The sequence below is a fragment of the Ictalurus furcatus genome, chromosome 11 (assembly GCF_023375685.1).
Source record: "Ictalurus furcatus strain D&B chromosome 11, Billie_1.0, whole genome shotgun sequence".
Classification (NCBI taxonomy): domain Eukaryota; kingdom Metazoa; phylum Chordata; class Actinopteri; order Siluriformes; family Ictaluridae; genus Ictalurus; species Ictalurus furcatus.
This window is the reverse complement of record NC_071265.1, coordinates 1,836,799-1,852,500: the sequence shown is the minus strand read 5'-3', so window position 1 is coordinate 1,852,500 and position 15,702 is coordinate 1,836,799. Positions and strand designations below refer to the sequence as shown.

Below are 15,702 nucleotides of genomic sequence, written 5' to 3'. Positions count from 1 at the left end.
GACAGCAGTAATCTCATTATGGACCTTATTCTGAATAAGACGTGTAATATTCTGATTAAAGTGTTTACATGAGTCGCTTTTAGAATATTCTTTTCATGTTCCTGTTTTACATGTTATAGATGTAGATGGATTAACGTCACACGTCATTACGCCCCCACGCCACGCCGTCCGACGTTCCCTGCAGAATTTCACGTATCGACGTACAGTCGGTCTTCGTTACGGAACCGTATACAGTTTTGGGTGTTTTTATTTTTCATTTTATGAACGCGTCAAGTGCGGTTAATTATTAGTCGTGCTGTACGTGCTAATAGACGACTGCTTGAAGCCGTGGGCTGCGTCCCAAACCGCGTACTTACCTACTATACATGTGTATTTCTCCGACTATATAGCAGGTAAGTACGCGGTTTGGGACGCAGCCGTGCTCTCTTGTTCGCCGTCAAACGGTCGAGCGCTGCCGTGTGTGTACGTGTCCTGTCTCACAATGCGGTGAAAACTCTCACACGGCGTTAATAGTGTGATTAAGGTGTGTACATGTCTGTAACGCGACTAAAACAGGAATACTCCACACGTCTTAATTCCATTTGTGTTTACGTCGAGTATGACTTTAATCGGATTATCAATAATGTCTGTTTACATACGAGTTTCTTAATCAGAGTATCGTCTTAATCGGATTCATATCGGATTATCGTCGTCCATGTAAACGTACTGAGCCACAATCACCTGGTTCACCTGTTTCCTATTATACACACACACACACACACACACACACACACACCAATCATTTGCGCAGTATACACTCAGCTTGTTTCCTGCGTTCCACTGTGTTTGTTATCCAGGCCTGATGTAGTTTCTGTCCATAGTTTCCGGTGTTGTTGCCCGGCCATCGCCTGTTTTTGTCGTTCTATTTGGGTTGTCGTATTTTCCGATAATGAAAACGCATCGGAATTCACGACGTGTTTCATTTCTGTTTGTTCGGCGACGGTAATCCTCTGTGTGCACTTCCAAACATTAATTACACTCTTTCAGATTGATCAATTATGCTGACCATGCGAGGGTCCGAACGGGTTATTACTGCGCTCTGACACCCTCTGGACCCCCTCCTTAAAAACTGCCGTGTGTGTGTGTGTGTGTGTGTGTGTGTGTGTCTAATTGAGTGTGTATTTTCACCAAGCTGATGCAATAAATGGGCGAGTCCTTGAAACCCAGGCGACACATAGAACCCTCCTGTTGTGTGTGTGTGTGTGTGTGTGTGTGTGTGTGTGTGTGAGAGAGAGAGAGAGAGAGAGTGAGTCAGGGATCTGTTTGATCTAGGCCACATGTATAAATATACTTGTCTATCATGTTTTGAAAGTGTGTGTGTGAGAGAAAGCAAGAGAGACAGAAAGAGAGACAGACAGACAGACAGAAGTGAGACACAGGGAGAGAGAGACACAGGGGGAGACAGAGGGAGAGACATAGAAAGGGTGACACAGAGAGAGAAAGACAGACAGAGAGAGAGAAACGGGGAGACAGAGACAGACAGACATAAGGGAGACAGGGACAGAGACAGACAGACAGAAGGGAGACACAGGGAGAGAGACAGAAAGACAGAAGGGAGACACAGGGAGAGAGACAGAAAGACAGAAGGGAGACACAGGGAGAGAGACAGAAAGACAGAAGGGAGACACAGGGAGAGAGACAGACAGACAGAAAGGGAGATAGAGAAAGAGAGAGACAGACAGGGAAAGAAACAGAGGGAGAGAAAGAGATCAACAGACAGACAGAGAGAAAGAGAAAGACAGAGGGAGAGACAGAGAGGGACAGACAGACAGACTGAAAAAGAAACACAGAAGGAGAGACAGAGACAGACAGACAGAAAGAGAAACTCAGAGGGAGAGACTGACAGAAAGGGAGACATGGGGAGAGATAGACAGAGAGAGAGAGAGAGAGAGAGAGAGAGAGAGAGACAGACAGAGGGATCTATATTATCTATATTGATGCTTTTCGATATTGTATGTAAACAATCATGCCAATAAAGTACTTCGAATTGAATTGAAAAGAGAGAGAGAGTGATAGAGAGAGAGAGTAAAAGAGAGAGAGAGTGATAGAGAGAGAGAGTAAAAGAGAGAGAGAGAGTGATAGGGAGAGAGTAAAAGAGAGAGAGAGAGTGATAGAGAGAGAGTAAAAGAGAGAGAGTAAAAGAGAGAGAGAGAGTGATAGAGAGAGAGTAAAAGAGAGAGAGAGAGTGATAGAGAGAGAGTAAAAGAGAGAGAGAGAGTGATAGGGAGAGAGTAAAAGAGAGAGAGAGAGTGATAGAGAGAGAGTAAAAGAGAGAGAGTAAAAGAGAGAGAGAGAGTGATAGAGAGAGAGAGTAAAAGAGAGAGAGAGTGATAGAGAGAGAGAGTAAAAGAGAGAGAGAGAGTGATAGGGAGAGAGTAAAAGAGAGAGAGAGAGTGATAGAGAGAGAGTAAAAGAGAGAGAGTAAAAGAGAGAGAGAGAGTGATAGAGAGAGAGTAAAAGAGAGAGAGTAAAAGAGAGAGAGAGAGTGATAGAGAGAGAGAGTAAAAGAGAGAGAGAGTGATAGAGAGAGAGAGTAAAAGAGAGAGAGAGAGTGATAGAGAGAGAGTAAAAGAGAGAGAGTAAAAGAGAGAGAGAGAGTGATAGAGAGAGAGAGTAAAAGAGAGAGAGAGTGATAGAGAGAGAGAGTAAAAGAGAGAGAGAGAGTGATAGGGGAGAGAGTAAAAGAGAGAGAGAGTGATAGAGAGAGAGAGTAAAAGAGAGAGAGAGAGTGATAGGGGAGAGAGTAAAAGAGAGAGAGAGAGTGATAGAGAGAGAGTAAAAGAGAGAGAGAGTGATAGAGAGAGAGAGTAAAAGAGAGAGAGAGAGTGATAGAGAGAGAGTAAAAGAGAGAGAGTAAAAGAGAGAGAGAGAGTGATAGAGAGAGAGAGTAAAAGAGAGAGAGAGTGATAGAGAGAGAGAGTAAAAGAGAGAGAGAGAGTGATAGGGGAGAGAGTAAAAGAGAGAGAGAGTGATAGAGAGAGAGTAAAAGAGAGAGAGTAAAAGAGAGAGAGAGAGTGATAGAGAGAGAGTAAAAGAGAGAGAGAGTGATAGAGAGAGAGTAAAAGAGCGAGAGAGTGATAGAGAGAGAGAGTGAAAGAGAGAGAGTGATAGAGAGAGAGAGTAAAAGAGAGAGAGTGATAGAGAGTAAGAGAGAGAGAGAGTGATAGAGAGAGTGATAGAGAGAGAGAGAGTAAAAGAGAGAGAGTGATAGAGAGAGAGAGAGTAAAAGAGAGAGAGAGTGATAGAGAGAGAGAGAGTAAAAGAGAGAGAGAGTGATAGAGAGAGAGAGAGTAAAAGAGAGAGAGAGTGATAGAGAGAGAGAGAGAGAGAGATAGAAAGAGAGTGTGTTGGTGTTAACATTGTGAAAAATGCACATGCGACCTAAATTAACCAAGCCCTGAAAGTGAGCGTGAGTGTGTGTGTATGTGTGTGTGTATGTGCGTGTGTGTGAAGTGTGAAATGTGGGTGTGAAGTGTGTGTGTGTGTGTGTGTGTGTGTGTAGGTTGCTTATGTTTATTCACACACAGTGATGAGACACTTACAGTAACCGGTGTGTCAGGCTGTAATTATCCTGTGGATCTTCTGGGATCTGAGCTGGATGTGGAACTCCTTTATCACAGCAAAGTTGAAGAAAACTAGCACAAAGAGGCAACGTGAGGAAAAACGACGACTTCAATCAGTCACGTGATTCCTGAGGAACACTGCTTTAACGTTTATTCCCGCTGCACTGATAACTGATAGCGTGTTGTTGAAAACGCCGACGTGACGGCCCACGACACTCTCGCGTGTGTTATGAACGTGCGAAAACGGAGCCTCACGACGACAAAGCATTCACGAGTCACAGCTGTTTAAATCAGACAGGCTCCGCCCCTAAATGAGTATTCTGCATATTTAAAAAAAAAAGAAAACACTTCATGTAATGCTGTTACAGGAAAGTAATCCGTGACGGGGTCGTGTGGTGACGTCTCCACCCTGAACGTTGATTATTTTCCTATAACAGCACATCCTGACGTGTTCAGATTGGGATCTGTTAAATTACAACATGCCATACTTTTTTTTTTTATCCATTTGGACGAGCAGACATGTGGAGGTTCCATCTGCGGCGCGGTTCTGGGTTAAACCTCGTCAGCGTGGCGCTGTGTGTGTATCACGCTCGAGTCTCAGCAGACACGGTGAACGGTGTAATGGTGGACATCGGTCACTCGGGTGACCATCTGTGGCCGTGGGTGAAGGAGAGATGCGTAATGAATGGCAGGAGGACGGTCTTATGGTTGTGGATGACTCTTTCGCTGGGTAACAAATCATGTCATAGTGCGTTCATAAGGCACTACACCAATCAGCCATAACATTAAAACCACCCACTGGTTGACGTGAATAACGTTGATGATCTCGTGGCAGCGGCACCTGTCGAAGGGGTGGGAGATATTTATTAGGCAGCAGGTGAACAGTCAGATCTCGAAGTTGACGTGTTGGAAGCAGGAAAAATGGGCAAGAGTAAGGATGAGCGGTTTGACAAGGGCCGAATTGTCACGGCTAGACGGCTGGGTCAGAGCGTCTCCAAGACAACAGGTCTTGTGGGGTGTTCCCGGTATGAAGTGGTTAATACCTACCAAAAGCGGTCCAAGGAAGGACAACCGGTGAACCGGAGACAGGGTCATGGGCGCCCAAGGCTCAGTGAAGGCTCACCCGTCTGTTCTGATCCCACAGAAGAGCTACTGCAGCACAAACTGCTGAAAAACTTCATGCTGGATCTGATAGAAAGGAGTCAGAACACACAGAGCATCACAGCTTGCAGTGTAGCCGCAGCGCCCATGCTGACCCCCTGTCCACCACCGAAATCTCCTACAATGAGGATATGAGCATCAGGACTAGACCATGGAGCAATAGAAGAAGGTGGCCTGGTCTGATGAATCACGTTTTCTTTTTATCATGTTGAGGTCGGGTGTGTGTGTGTGTGCGGCGCTTACCTGGGGAAGAGACGGCACCAGGATGCACTATGGGAAGAAGGCGAGGCGGCGGAGGCAGTGTGATGCTCTGCGCAATGTTCTGCTGGGAAACCTCGGGTCCTGGCGTTCATGTGGATGTTACTTTGACACGTCCCACCTACCAAAACATTGCCGCAGACCAAGTACATAGCAGCGGTATCCCCTAATATCAGTGGTCTCTTCCAGCAGGATAACGCTCCCTGACACACTGCAGAAATAGTTCAGGAACGGTCTGAGGAACATGACAAAGAGTTCAAGGTGTTGACTCGGCCTCCAAATTCCCCACATCTCTAATCAAGTATACTGTATGTAGGACGTTCTGGACAAACAAGTCCGATCCATGGAGACCTCGCCTCACAACTTACAGGGCTTAAAGGATTTATCTCGGTGCCAGATCCCACAGCACACCTTCAGAGGTCGTGTGGAGTCCACGCCTCGTCGACTCAGAGCTGTTTTAGAGGCACAGTATTCAGCGGGTGATCGGCGTAAACACATCGTTATTATTATCTATGAAAATGCACAAGACTTTACAGCTATCTTTGTTATGCATTATATAAATCCTTAACACGATGCCTTATAAGTAGTGTTTATAACACATTGTCACCAAGCCCCGTTATGACAAGATATAATGGTGATATAATGTGCTATAAGCATCACTTGTAATGAATTCTTTTAATCATTTACACACTCCTTATAAACAGTGCTACAAACTGTAATGCCTTAGCATAACTATAATTATAAAGATGTGTATTGCATTATAACAATACACCTTGCGAATGCATTATAACATGTTATAAATATATCCATAAGTCATCTTACTGTACATATGGCCCTCAGAGAAAGTGTTCCCAAAATGTGTCCTTCCTGAGTGTTCATTAATCTGCTCGGTCTCTGGCGTTTATTGTTGTTGTTTTCTTTCCAGTTTCTCACATTGATTTTTCTAGGCTGGAACATAACTGACAGAATATTATGCCGTTTGTGTTCATTTGTTTTCATCACACTTGTTTTTGTTGACTAATTAGCAAAGGCTGTCGACCAGGAACCGTATCTATTAGCACTAATCATGCACACACAGAAAATATAATAATAAAGGAAATTGACAGAAAACTACTTTGAGTAGCTGAAGCTCTGTATTTCTGTATTTTTTAATGAAGGGATTGTATTATATAAGGACTAAGCGATATAAATATCCTGCCTTATGTTAGCCATCTAGCTAGCATTAGCAGTAAAGGTATCAAATGTTTATGACGATGACTAGGACCTAGGAGTTTTGAATTAGGTTACGCTAACTGTGTGAACCATGAATAATACAATCAATGAAGAATCTGGTTTATTGTTAGCTAGTCAGCAAATGTTAGCAGTTAGTTCGGGCTTACTACTGTATCTTGCTAATGCTACGTATCAGTGAAGATTCTGAACATTTTTAATATGGCTTAGAATCCTCTCAGAAATCCTGTCAGGTTAGCTTATATCAGCTAGCAGGCTAACAGGGTGCTAGGTTAGCGTTCTAACTCATTATTAGCACAGTTTTCTAGTCTTCTAGAAAATTAGACATGATTAAAATATGACTTTCAGTAATCCAGTCAGGATTATGATTCTGTACTGTGAGCTAGCTGGATATTCTTAGCAGTTAGCTAGTTAGCAAAAGTTGGTCCACGTTTTCTCTCGGTCTAATGCAAACGGTGACGATGATAAACATTTTTAAGTCGGCTAAAGATCCTTTCAGAAATCCTGTCGGGTTAGGTTAAGTTAGCTACGTGGCTAATAATTGGTGTTGGATTATGTCGGTGGGAAATGATGGCAGCTGGCGCATGTTAACTAGCTGGCTAAAGTAGTTAGTTCATTTGCATAAAGAAATGCAGGTTCCAGTACAATAAAGAATATCAGCGATCAAATGGCGAAGATTAATTGCGATAGTTAAAAAAAAAAAAAAAAAAGAAATCTAAAAATGTATTATTTTGGAATCAAAAAGAATCAATTGTCTATTGTTGGAAGGATAATCAACACGGATCACGCTGATCGGTGACGTAAACAGAACAGAGTCGTTTCCTTTCGACGCAGGTCTACCGTTAGAGGATCTTCATCATTATAATCTGACATGGAGAACGCAAACACGCACACACTATCACACAGTCTGTTCTAGAACATGGCCTTTAGAGCTTATTGTGATCTCTTACAGCCTGTCATCGATGAGATCCAGTGATGCAGTGTAACGTGATTGCCATTCTTCTTCTCCTCCTTGCTTGTAGAGTCTCTCCGTGCCTCCTGTAGAGGTCACTGTACACCAGTTTTCCCACATTCTCTCTCTCTCTCCTTCGACGTTTTTCCAGCTTCTTCTCGACGCTCGGTGATGCACAGTGCAACCTCTTTCTGCAAAGAACTTTGCTTCTGTCAAGGACTTACCAGACTGCATTGTCTCTTAAGTGTTATCTATAGACTGATTTGCTAGCATTATGCTCCAGAGAGCTGATTTGCTCTAGTCACTATCTTGTTTTGCTATCTGTTTTGCCCCTCCATCACCTCTTCTTATCTTCTACATTAATTCCCGAGCAGAAATATATAAGTCCTGGGTTTTCTGCTCGCTGCTTTTTTTTTTAAATTTAAATTTATTTATTATTTTTTTTTTATATCGAAGTTTCAGCGCGTGCTTGTGGCGCACGTCATGCGCCGCATATGAATCAGTGTGTTTATCAGAGTGTAAAATATCTTCAATACCGCAATGGCTGTTTCTGTCAGGTTCATTTGGTGGCATCCAGATGGGAATCGGGTGATAAACTGTCTTGATGGAACTGAAAATGAAAGCTTTATCACATTTAAATAGAAGTTCCATTACGCAGAAATGCTCTGAGACAGAAGCCGTTATGCGTCTATGCGTGTTTGTGCTGGAAATACTAGCTCACTAGCTGTCGTGTTTGTTCTGCTCTACGGTTTAACTGCAGGGACGTGGACACACGGGAGGCGCGGGGTGGGAAATAAACAAAACGAATCATTCGAAAATCATTAAAAGCCTCGCCGCATCGATTCGGACCTGAGACGTTTATTACCGCTGTGCGGAAGTAATGCGTCGTACGGTGTTTTAAACAAATTCCTTCGTTTTCTTTTTCTGATTCCAGCGTCTTAATTATTTATGTTTATTAGACAAAATTAAGGCAGGGATATCACTGTTTTTTTTTGTTGTTGTTTTTTTTACAGGTAAGTGCAAAAGTTTGCACCCCCCACATTGTTAAATGGAAAAAAAACCCCACGTTGATCTGGAATTGGCGGAATACACTCACGTTAATGATATTTGGTAGACACCAAATGAGCAGTTGAGAGTTAAGGGCCTTGCCCAAGGGCCCAACAGCGGCAGCTTGGCAGTGCTGGGGCTTGAACTCACAACCTTCTGAGCACTAGACCAACACCTTAACGCAAGAGCTACCTCTGCCCTATATCTGGAATAGGATCCAAAATCTTCACAGAGCAACGTCAATCATTATGCATCTCCTATTGATCATTTCTCACAAAGAAACAAATCGGGTATTCTTGCAATCATGTCCTAATGATGTACTTAGGTGGGAATTAGATGGGTGGAGCCACCACTGAGATGAGATCTCAAGTAAAAGAAGATCATCAGCATGCAGTTAGTGAACGTCGCAGGTGATTGACGAAGAAGAATCGCACGAATGGCGTCTTATGTAAAACCTTCACCGATCCATGTTCATGAATCACTGCGCTTATCATGGTTGTTATGCTGATCCTGATTCCCTGTCGGCGTTTTTATAAACTCTTTTGCTCATTTTTTTGTGCTCTGTGTTGTAGGATTTCACAACACCTGTCATGAACTTGATGGAAATACCGTGTGGCTGCATGTGATAATATGTTCTATTATTATATCTTATTGTGAAGTCTATAGCGGCTTTCTAAAGGGCTTGGCATGACATGGCGTATTGATTTACAACTGAATACGTTTATTTATTTATTATTATTTTCGACTTAAATCTAGAATCCTTAAGGCTTCCCCTCTGAGAGAACTCAGAAAACCCTTGAAGGCTATGTCAGAGGGATCAGCCAATCAGAAAGGAGAACGTTTTTCATTGCCGTGCTTTAAAATAACTTACGTACAGTATGATCTGTCATGAATCATATCCTAACTAAGGAGTAGTATCCCAACTTGGCATCACTTGATGTAAACTGTCATGGCATCAGGTAACGGTAACAGTAACGTAATACAGCTATGAAACGTGACGTATACTGTAATGACAGCTTATGACATGGTTATGCCAGTCCTGTGATGCGGAATTCAAGGTAAATATGTTATCCATGACGGAGACAATGCCTCTGTTTCATTGTAGAGAAACTAGTCAGTAGCTTTTTATGTTTTGTACACTTTTCTGGCAAGAAGATTCAGGATCTTGAATTGGCTCTGCGCCAGATACCGGCAATGGGATTGGGAAAATGTTAAATGTACCTCTCTTATAAGTAATACAAAAGATTTGTTTGAAGCAGGTAGTGGAGGGTAAACGAGATATTCGTGTTTATGGTTGGTCAACGTCAAAATGGCCGCTTCCTGTGAATGTTCAGCAGAAAAATCCGATGTCTGTTTTGCATGAATATAATTTAAAAAACTTTTATTTTTATTTATTTATTTATTTTTTTAAACATAAGATGGGTTTTGTACTCATTGTGTCGTTCCTGCCATCTTTTCCTTTTCCCCAGGGACTGGATTTTGCTGCGTTTACAGGATACATGTTCCTGGGCATCTGCCTGGTGCTGCTGACCTCCTTTCCCTTTCTGAGGATCCTCTACTGGAATAAGAAACTCTACAACAAAGAGTCCAGCGAGATTATGGGTGAGTTGCGAAGTCGGATTATGCAATAAACATGACACATAAAATAGTAAAGAGATCATCGGTACACGTTGAATTTTAAACAAATGCAACAATCTCTGAATATGCAACTCAGAAACACTCGTGCCATCTGGGCGTCCTAAAAAAGCTAGCCGGTTAGCTAAACGCTAGCAGGTTAGCTGGGATTTGTCACCGGGTTTGAAATGTACGAATTGGATTTCGTTTTATGTAACAGCAGCCAAACCTGTCTAAATAAAAATGAATAAATCAATCAGTACAATCTTGAATATATTTCACGTTGCCATAGCAACCATGATTTCATTTATCATCAGTGTTGGCTAGCTAAGTTGGCTAGCTGTCCAGCTTAGCACTTATGCTGCGGGGCTAAACGTTTTTGGGTACCACCTTGTCCTCCTCTTTTTCAATTTGTTTTTTTTTTTTTTCCATATAATTTGCATATCACATGTACTTCTGACATCATAAGTTCATCTTATATGAAGCCCCGCCCCTGAATATTTGAAATAAATAAGTGCTGAGAGGAACTATCTAAGAGAGGAATCAGGGATTGGAGATTTTCCCGGTGTTTTCAGGGACTTCTGGTTTAGACCACGCCCACTTTTACATTTAAATCCCAGTACTGGTACAGATTGTGGCATTGTATTACACCCCGATATCTCAGAAAGAGTGTCCAAAATGATGTAATCGATCAAATCGTAAATGTATTTATTTACTTTATCCTCGAATACAGATTTATGGCTTTGGTATCAGTCTCTCGCACACTCGGAGGATCAGGTGGCGAGCGTGTCCGTGTGTCAGATATGATACTATATTAATTCATCCCACTGAAATTCCCGTTAAAGCTCCTGTCAGTGTCGGGCTGAAATACAGTGCGATCTCTCACCAGATGTGGCTCACGATGATGACCTCACAGATATATCATTAAACTGGTGCCTGTACTTGTTCTGCTGTATACTCACGCCGTTTCTCCTGAAGCACCCTTTACCACTGATGTACAGCTTTTTAATTTGATTATGATCTCATTTCAGACACTTTCCTCCCATGTTCCCTTTAGCCTCACCACGTGTTCCTGTTTCGACTCTAATACTGCCCAATTAAATGATTTCTTCTTCTTCTTCTTCCTCATTTTCCTCCTCATTTTCTTCTTCTTTTTCTTCTCCTTCTTTTCCTTCTTCTTCTTCAGTTCTTCTTATTTTTATTCTTCCACTTCATTTTCTTCTACTTCTTCTTCCGCTTCATTTTCTTCTTCTTCATTTCTTTTTTACGTTTTTCTTCTACTTCTTCTTCATTTCTTCATCTTCATTTTCTTCTTCCTCTTCTTCTTCTTCTTCTTCTTCTTCTTCTTCATTTTCTGCTTTTTCCTTCATTTTCTTATTCTTTTCCTTCTTCATTTCTTCTCCTTTGTCGTCTTCTTTTTCTTCTACTTCTTCATTTTCTTCTACCTCTTCTTATTCTTCTTCATCATCATTTTCTTCTTCTTCTTCTTCTTCTTCTTCTTCTTCTTGCATTTACAATTTTAAACTACATTTTTCCAATTCCACCTGCAGTGATATTCCAAAGCTGTGACGTTATGGAGTAAGAGAAATTGTAGTTCACAATGCGCTGTACTCAGAATCAGCAACTAAAGTCCGAAGGGTATGTCAACATTTCCATGGGGGAAGTTCCTCGTATTCAGAGTCGGGTTGCGCACCTGCTTAAGTGGATTATCTGGGCTCTGCGTTCGGATTATTAAACTCACCCGCGTGTAGTTCACACCTCCGAGGTTGCCCTTGACTTGAAGTGCCTGAGACAGGGGTTTTTCAATAACGTCTAGACCACCAAATTTGGTTTCATTTAACAAAATGGCTCCCACTCATACTCGATCTGCCGCATGGGTTATCCCTCTGGAACAATCCTTCAAGCTTCAAGTGTATTCCTGTCAGAAACAGTTCCAAGTAGACCCAATGAATCTTCAAGAACCCTTCTTTTCTAAGAGTGTGTTTATGAACCGGGTAACAGATGATTAACCAAATTATTGCTCATTAATTTCTTCTTAATACGTCAAACCTAGCAGACGTTTAACATTTAGCTATCTTAGTACTTAGAAGAAAAAAAAAAAAAGGTTCTTTAAGGATTCTTCAAGGGTTCATTTGATAATTATGGGTTCTTAGCTTCCATAACAGGGTTTTACATTGTCGTAGGTTTCTGGTAAGTGTTCTCACAGCGGGACGACCCTCGGAGAGACTATGTACTACAAGGTATTTAGGCTTAAATAATAAATCAAAGGAGTGAAATAAAAGAGAACACGGTTTGCGGTTTTATTCAACAATACGGTCTAGACTTAAAAATAAAAATGAACACCATTTTAGAAGATTGCAAACAACATGAGCTCGCTCTCGGATTTTACGTCATGTCCTTGAACACACAAACATGTTTAATTCATAAATCACACACACACACACACACACACACACACACACACACACACACGTCAGATGTTCTGCATGCGATCACAAAACCTTAAAAATAAAGGTGTAGTTTTAATTACCCACTCATTCTTAAGTCCCCTCAACATCAAACATGTTTGTTCTTTGAACGTTGACCTCTCAAAAGGCTCCAAAGGCGTGTTCTCCAAAAGAGTGAGCGCATAATGCATACGCAGCTCATTAATAAGCATGAATAAACAGTACACAGAGCCAGTGTGGGATTTACCTGAAAGCTTTAGCTATGTGTGTGTGTGTGTGTGTGTGTGTGTGTGTGTGTTTACACCAGGTGAGAATCAAGATCAAAGCATTTCATTGAGAATAATAGGCACGAATTAAACCGTGCTATGTAATTCAGGAACTCTATAACGTTATAACATAATGTTCGGAAAAATCGGAAAAATCGATTTTTCGAAATCGAAAAATTTTGCAGGTTCACGTTCTCGTGTATTTCCTGTGTTAGGAATGATTTGTTAGAAATTATTGTTCAAGTCACGCAGCTTGACTCTAAACGCTACATCAGCAGGGAAAGTTCCTGGTCTTCAGAGTCGGGTTCCGCAGCTGCTTAAGTGGGTTTTCTTTTCTCTCCTTGTCCAGGTGATTGACATCGCCTGTGTGTACGCTTGCTGGATTTTTCTTTTTTAATAGAAGCATCAGAGACTCAATATGAAGTTTCTCGGTGTTGTCTAGACCACTGCCTTTAAACACAAACGCTCACGTTTAGAATGCAGGAAATTGTCTTATTTCTTAGTTTTGAAATGTAATATGATGTCGCATTAGTACAAGAGACGATTTAAAAATAAATACTAAAAGCTCTAATGTAACGATGTTTGAATGGGAAGATGGTGAGAGTTGAAATAAATATGATATGTTTTTGTATTTTGCTGCACGAATAGTCCTAGTTGTAATGATCACATTAATCACTGGTTTAATTGAACAAAATGATCCCACATTCCACACACACTGTGGTAGTTTGCATTTTATTATTAGTTTTGATACCATGCTTCAACAGTTGCACGACTTAATGAAGGCCCAAGATACTGAATCAAGGTCTTGATATCGTAATGTGTGTGGGATGTAATCTATCTTTGTCATGCTTTTTAACTCACTGTTTTGATTGGTCAGATTCATAACAAAAACACTGCTGATATTTCAGCTCGATGTGTCCTGCTGTAAAGAAAACGCATCCACGAGAGTGGAGTTATGTTTGCGAGTGTTAGAAAGGACCCGGGAACTGTTTTCTGGAGCCCGGAGGCGGAGGCGTGGACGAGCACCGGCCGCCCCAAAGGCACCGTTGCACCCACTCCCATTAATCGAGGTCGCCTTTGAAAGGATTGGTATGAACCTCGTCAGGCCATCAGGTTGATCTGCACGAGGGCATCGCTTTGTGTTAGTTTTAGAGGACTACACAACGCGATACCTGGAAGCGGCAAGCCTCCACGGGGTTTTCCCCGTTCGAATTATTGTAGGGACGCAAGCCTCGCAAGCTCAACATCAGTTGGGAAAATCGGGAGGAGGGACCTTCAAACAGTAAAAATTTCAGTGAAATTCAGTGCGGTCTTGACCTTAAGCCACATAACACCGGAGAATTTGCTACAGGCGCACGAAGGTCAGTCCCGGCTGTATAACAGGGTCGCTCGGCTACGAGAGTTCACGCCGGGAGAAAAAGTGCTCGTTTTGTTACCCACGTCGAGCTCTAAATTACTCGCCAAGTGGCAAGGGCCCTTTGAGGTTACACGGTAAGTCGGGGGCGTCGGCTATGAAGTAAGGTGAATGGGTGAAGTAAGGGACACGACAGATTTACCATCTTCACCTCCTAAAACCATGGAGGGAGACGGTTCCCGTGGTTTTGGCGACAGTCATTTTCTAGAGGGAGGAGCTAGGACCGGAGCTCAATCTAAAATCAGCACTCCAATCCCCCCGTCCTGTATGGAGGCCACCTCTCTCCACTCTAAATCACAGACGTTAGTAGATTACAGGTGGAATTTTCTGTGTTCTCGCCTCTCCCTGTTCGCACTACTCTCATAGAGCACCACACTGAGACGACCCCGGGGTGGTGGTGCGCAGCCGTCCCTATCGGCTACCCCAACACAAAAAATGTAGTTTGGGATGAACTCGATGCTACACGCGACATGGGGGTAATTGAGGAGTCCCACGGTGACTGGAGCAGCCCGGTGATTTTAGTTCCCAAGACTGACGGGACAGTTCGGTTTTGTGTGGACTTTAGAAAAGTCAACGCAGGGTCTAAATTTGACGCATACCCAATGCCTTACATTGATGAACTGCTCGATGGGTTAGGCGTGGCTCGTTTTTATTCGACACTGGATTTAACAAAGAGATATTGGCAGATCCCCTAGACTCCAGTGTCTCGAGAGAAAATGGGCTTTTCCACTCCGTCGGCGGCAGGCTGGATGGCTTCCCGGCCTGAGTGGCAGCGGGGGTATATGTGGCGAGGGGGGGTGGGGGGGGGGTGGACAAGCTCCGGTTTGTGAATGGGGGCGGAGCCGGAGAAGGTGAGTGGTAAGGAATGCACACCTGTGGGGAATTCTCTTAATGAATGTTTTCTGTGCAATGAAATGAGGTGAGGATAAGAGGGAGAGAGACACATGCCTCGGGAGAGAGAGAGAGAGAGAGAGAGAGAGAGAGAGAGAGAGAGAGATAGCCACCAGCACGACGTGAATTATGTGTTTATGTGTGCCTGTGTATGTTAAAAAGAAAGAAAAAGAATGCTGAAAAGCGGGAAAAGAACAACAGAGCAAAATAAAGAGTTGAGTTTTCTCAAGCCTGCCTCCGCCTTCCTTCTTCTTGATCATCTGTGGAGTTCATCACACATTCATCCAGAACCAAGTGTCATAAAAGACCCAGGAACCATGTTTATAAAAAAAAAATACAACTCCTGAGACTCAGAACCATGTAACAGTAAGGCCCCAAAAACCCAGAACCATGTGTAGGAGAACCATGTAACAGAAAGGCCCCAAAAAACCCAGAACCATGTGTAGGAGAACCATGTAACAGAAAGACCCCAAAAACCCAGAACCATGTGTAGGAGAACCATGTAACAGAAAGGCCCCAAAAAACCCAGAACCAGGTTTAGGAGAACCATGTAACAGAAAGGCCCCCAAAAACCCAGAACCTTGCTTAGGAGAACCATGTAACAGAAAGGCCCCCAAAAACCCAGAACCTTGCTTAGGAGAACCATGTAACAGAAAGGCCCCAAAAAAGCCAGAACCCGGGTTAGGAGAACCATGCAACAGAAAGGCCCCCAAAAAAGCCAGAACCAGGTTTAGGAGAACCATGTAACAGAAAGGCCCCCAAAAAACCAGAACCATGTGTAGGAGAACCATGTAACAGAAAGGCCCCCAAAAAACCAGAA

General features: G+C 42.7%; 1 protein-coding gene across 2 annotated transcripts in view; it reads left to right on the top strand.

Annotated features, from left to right (window-relative positions):
- The window catches only part of oca2 (oculocutaneous albinism II), a 115,185-nt gene that overhangs the window by 40,682 nt on the left and 58,801 nt on the right, over nucleotides 1-15,702 (top strand). For both annotated transcript variants that reach the window (XM_053635913.1, XM_053635912.1), the window contains exon 15: nucleotides 9,720-9,852. In XM_053635913.1, the coding sequence (XP_053491888.1) occupies nucleotides 9,720-9,852 (133 nt within the window). The remainder of the gene's footprint in view (nucleotides 1-9,719; nucleotides 9,853-15,702) is intronic.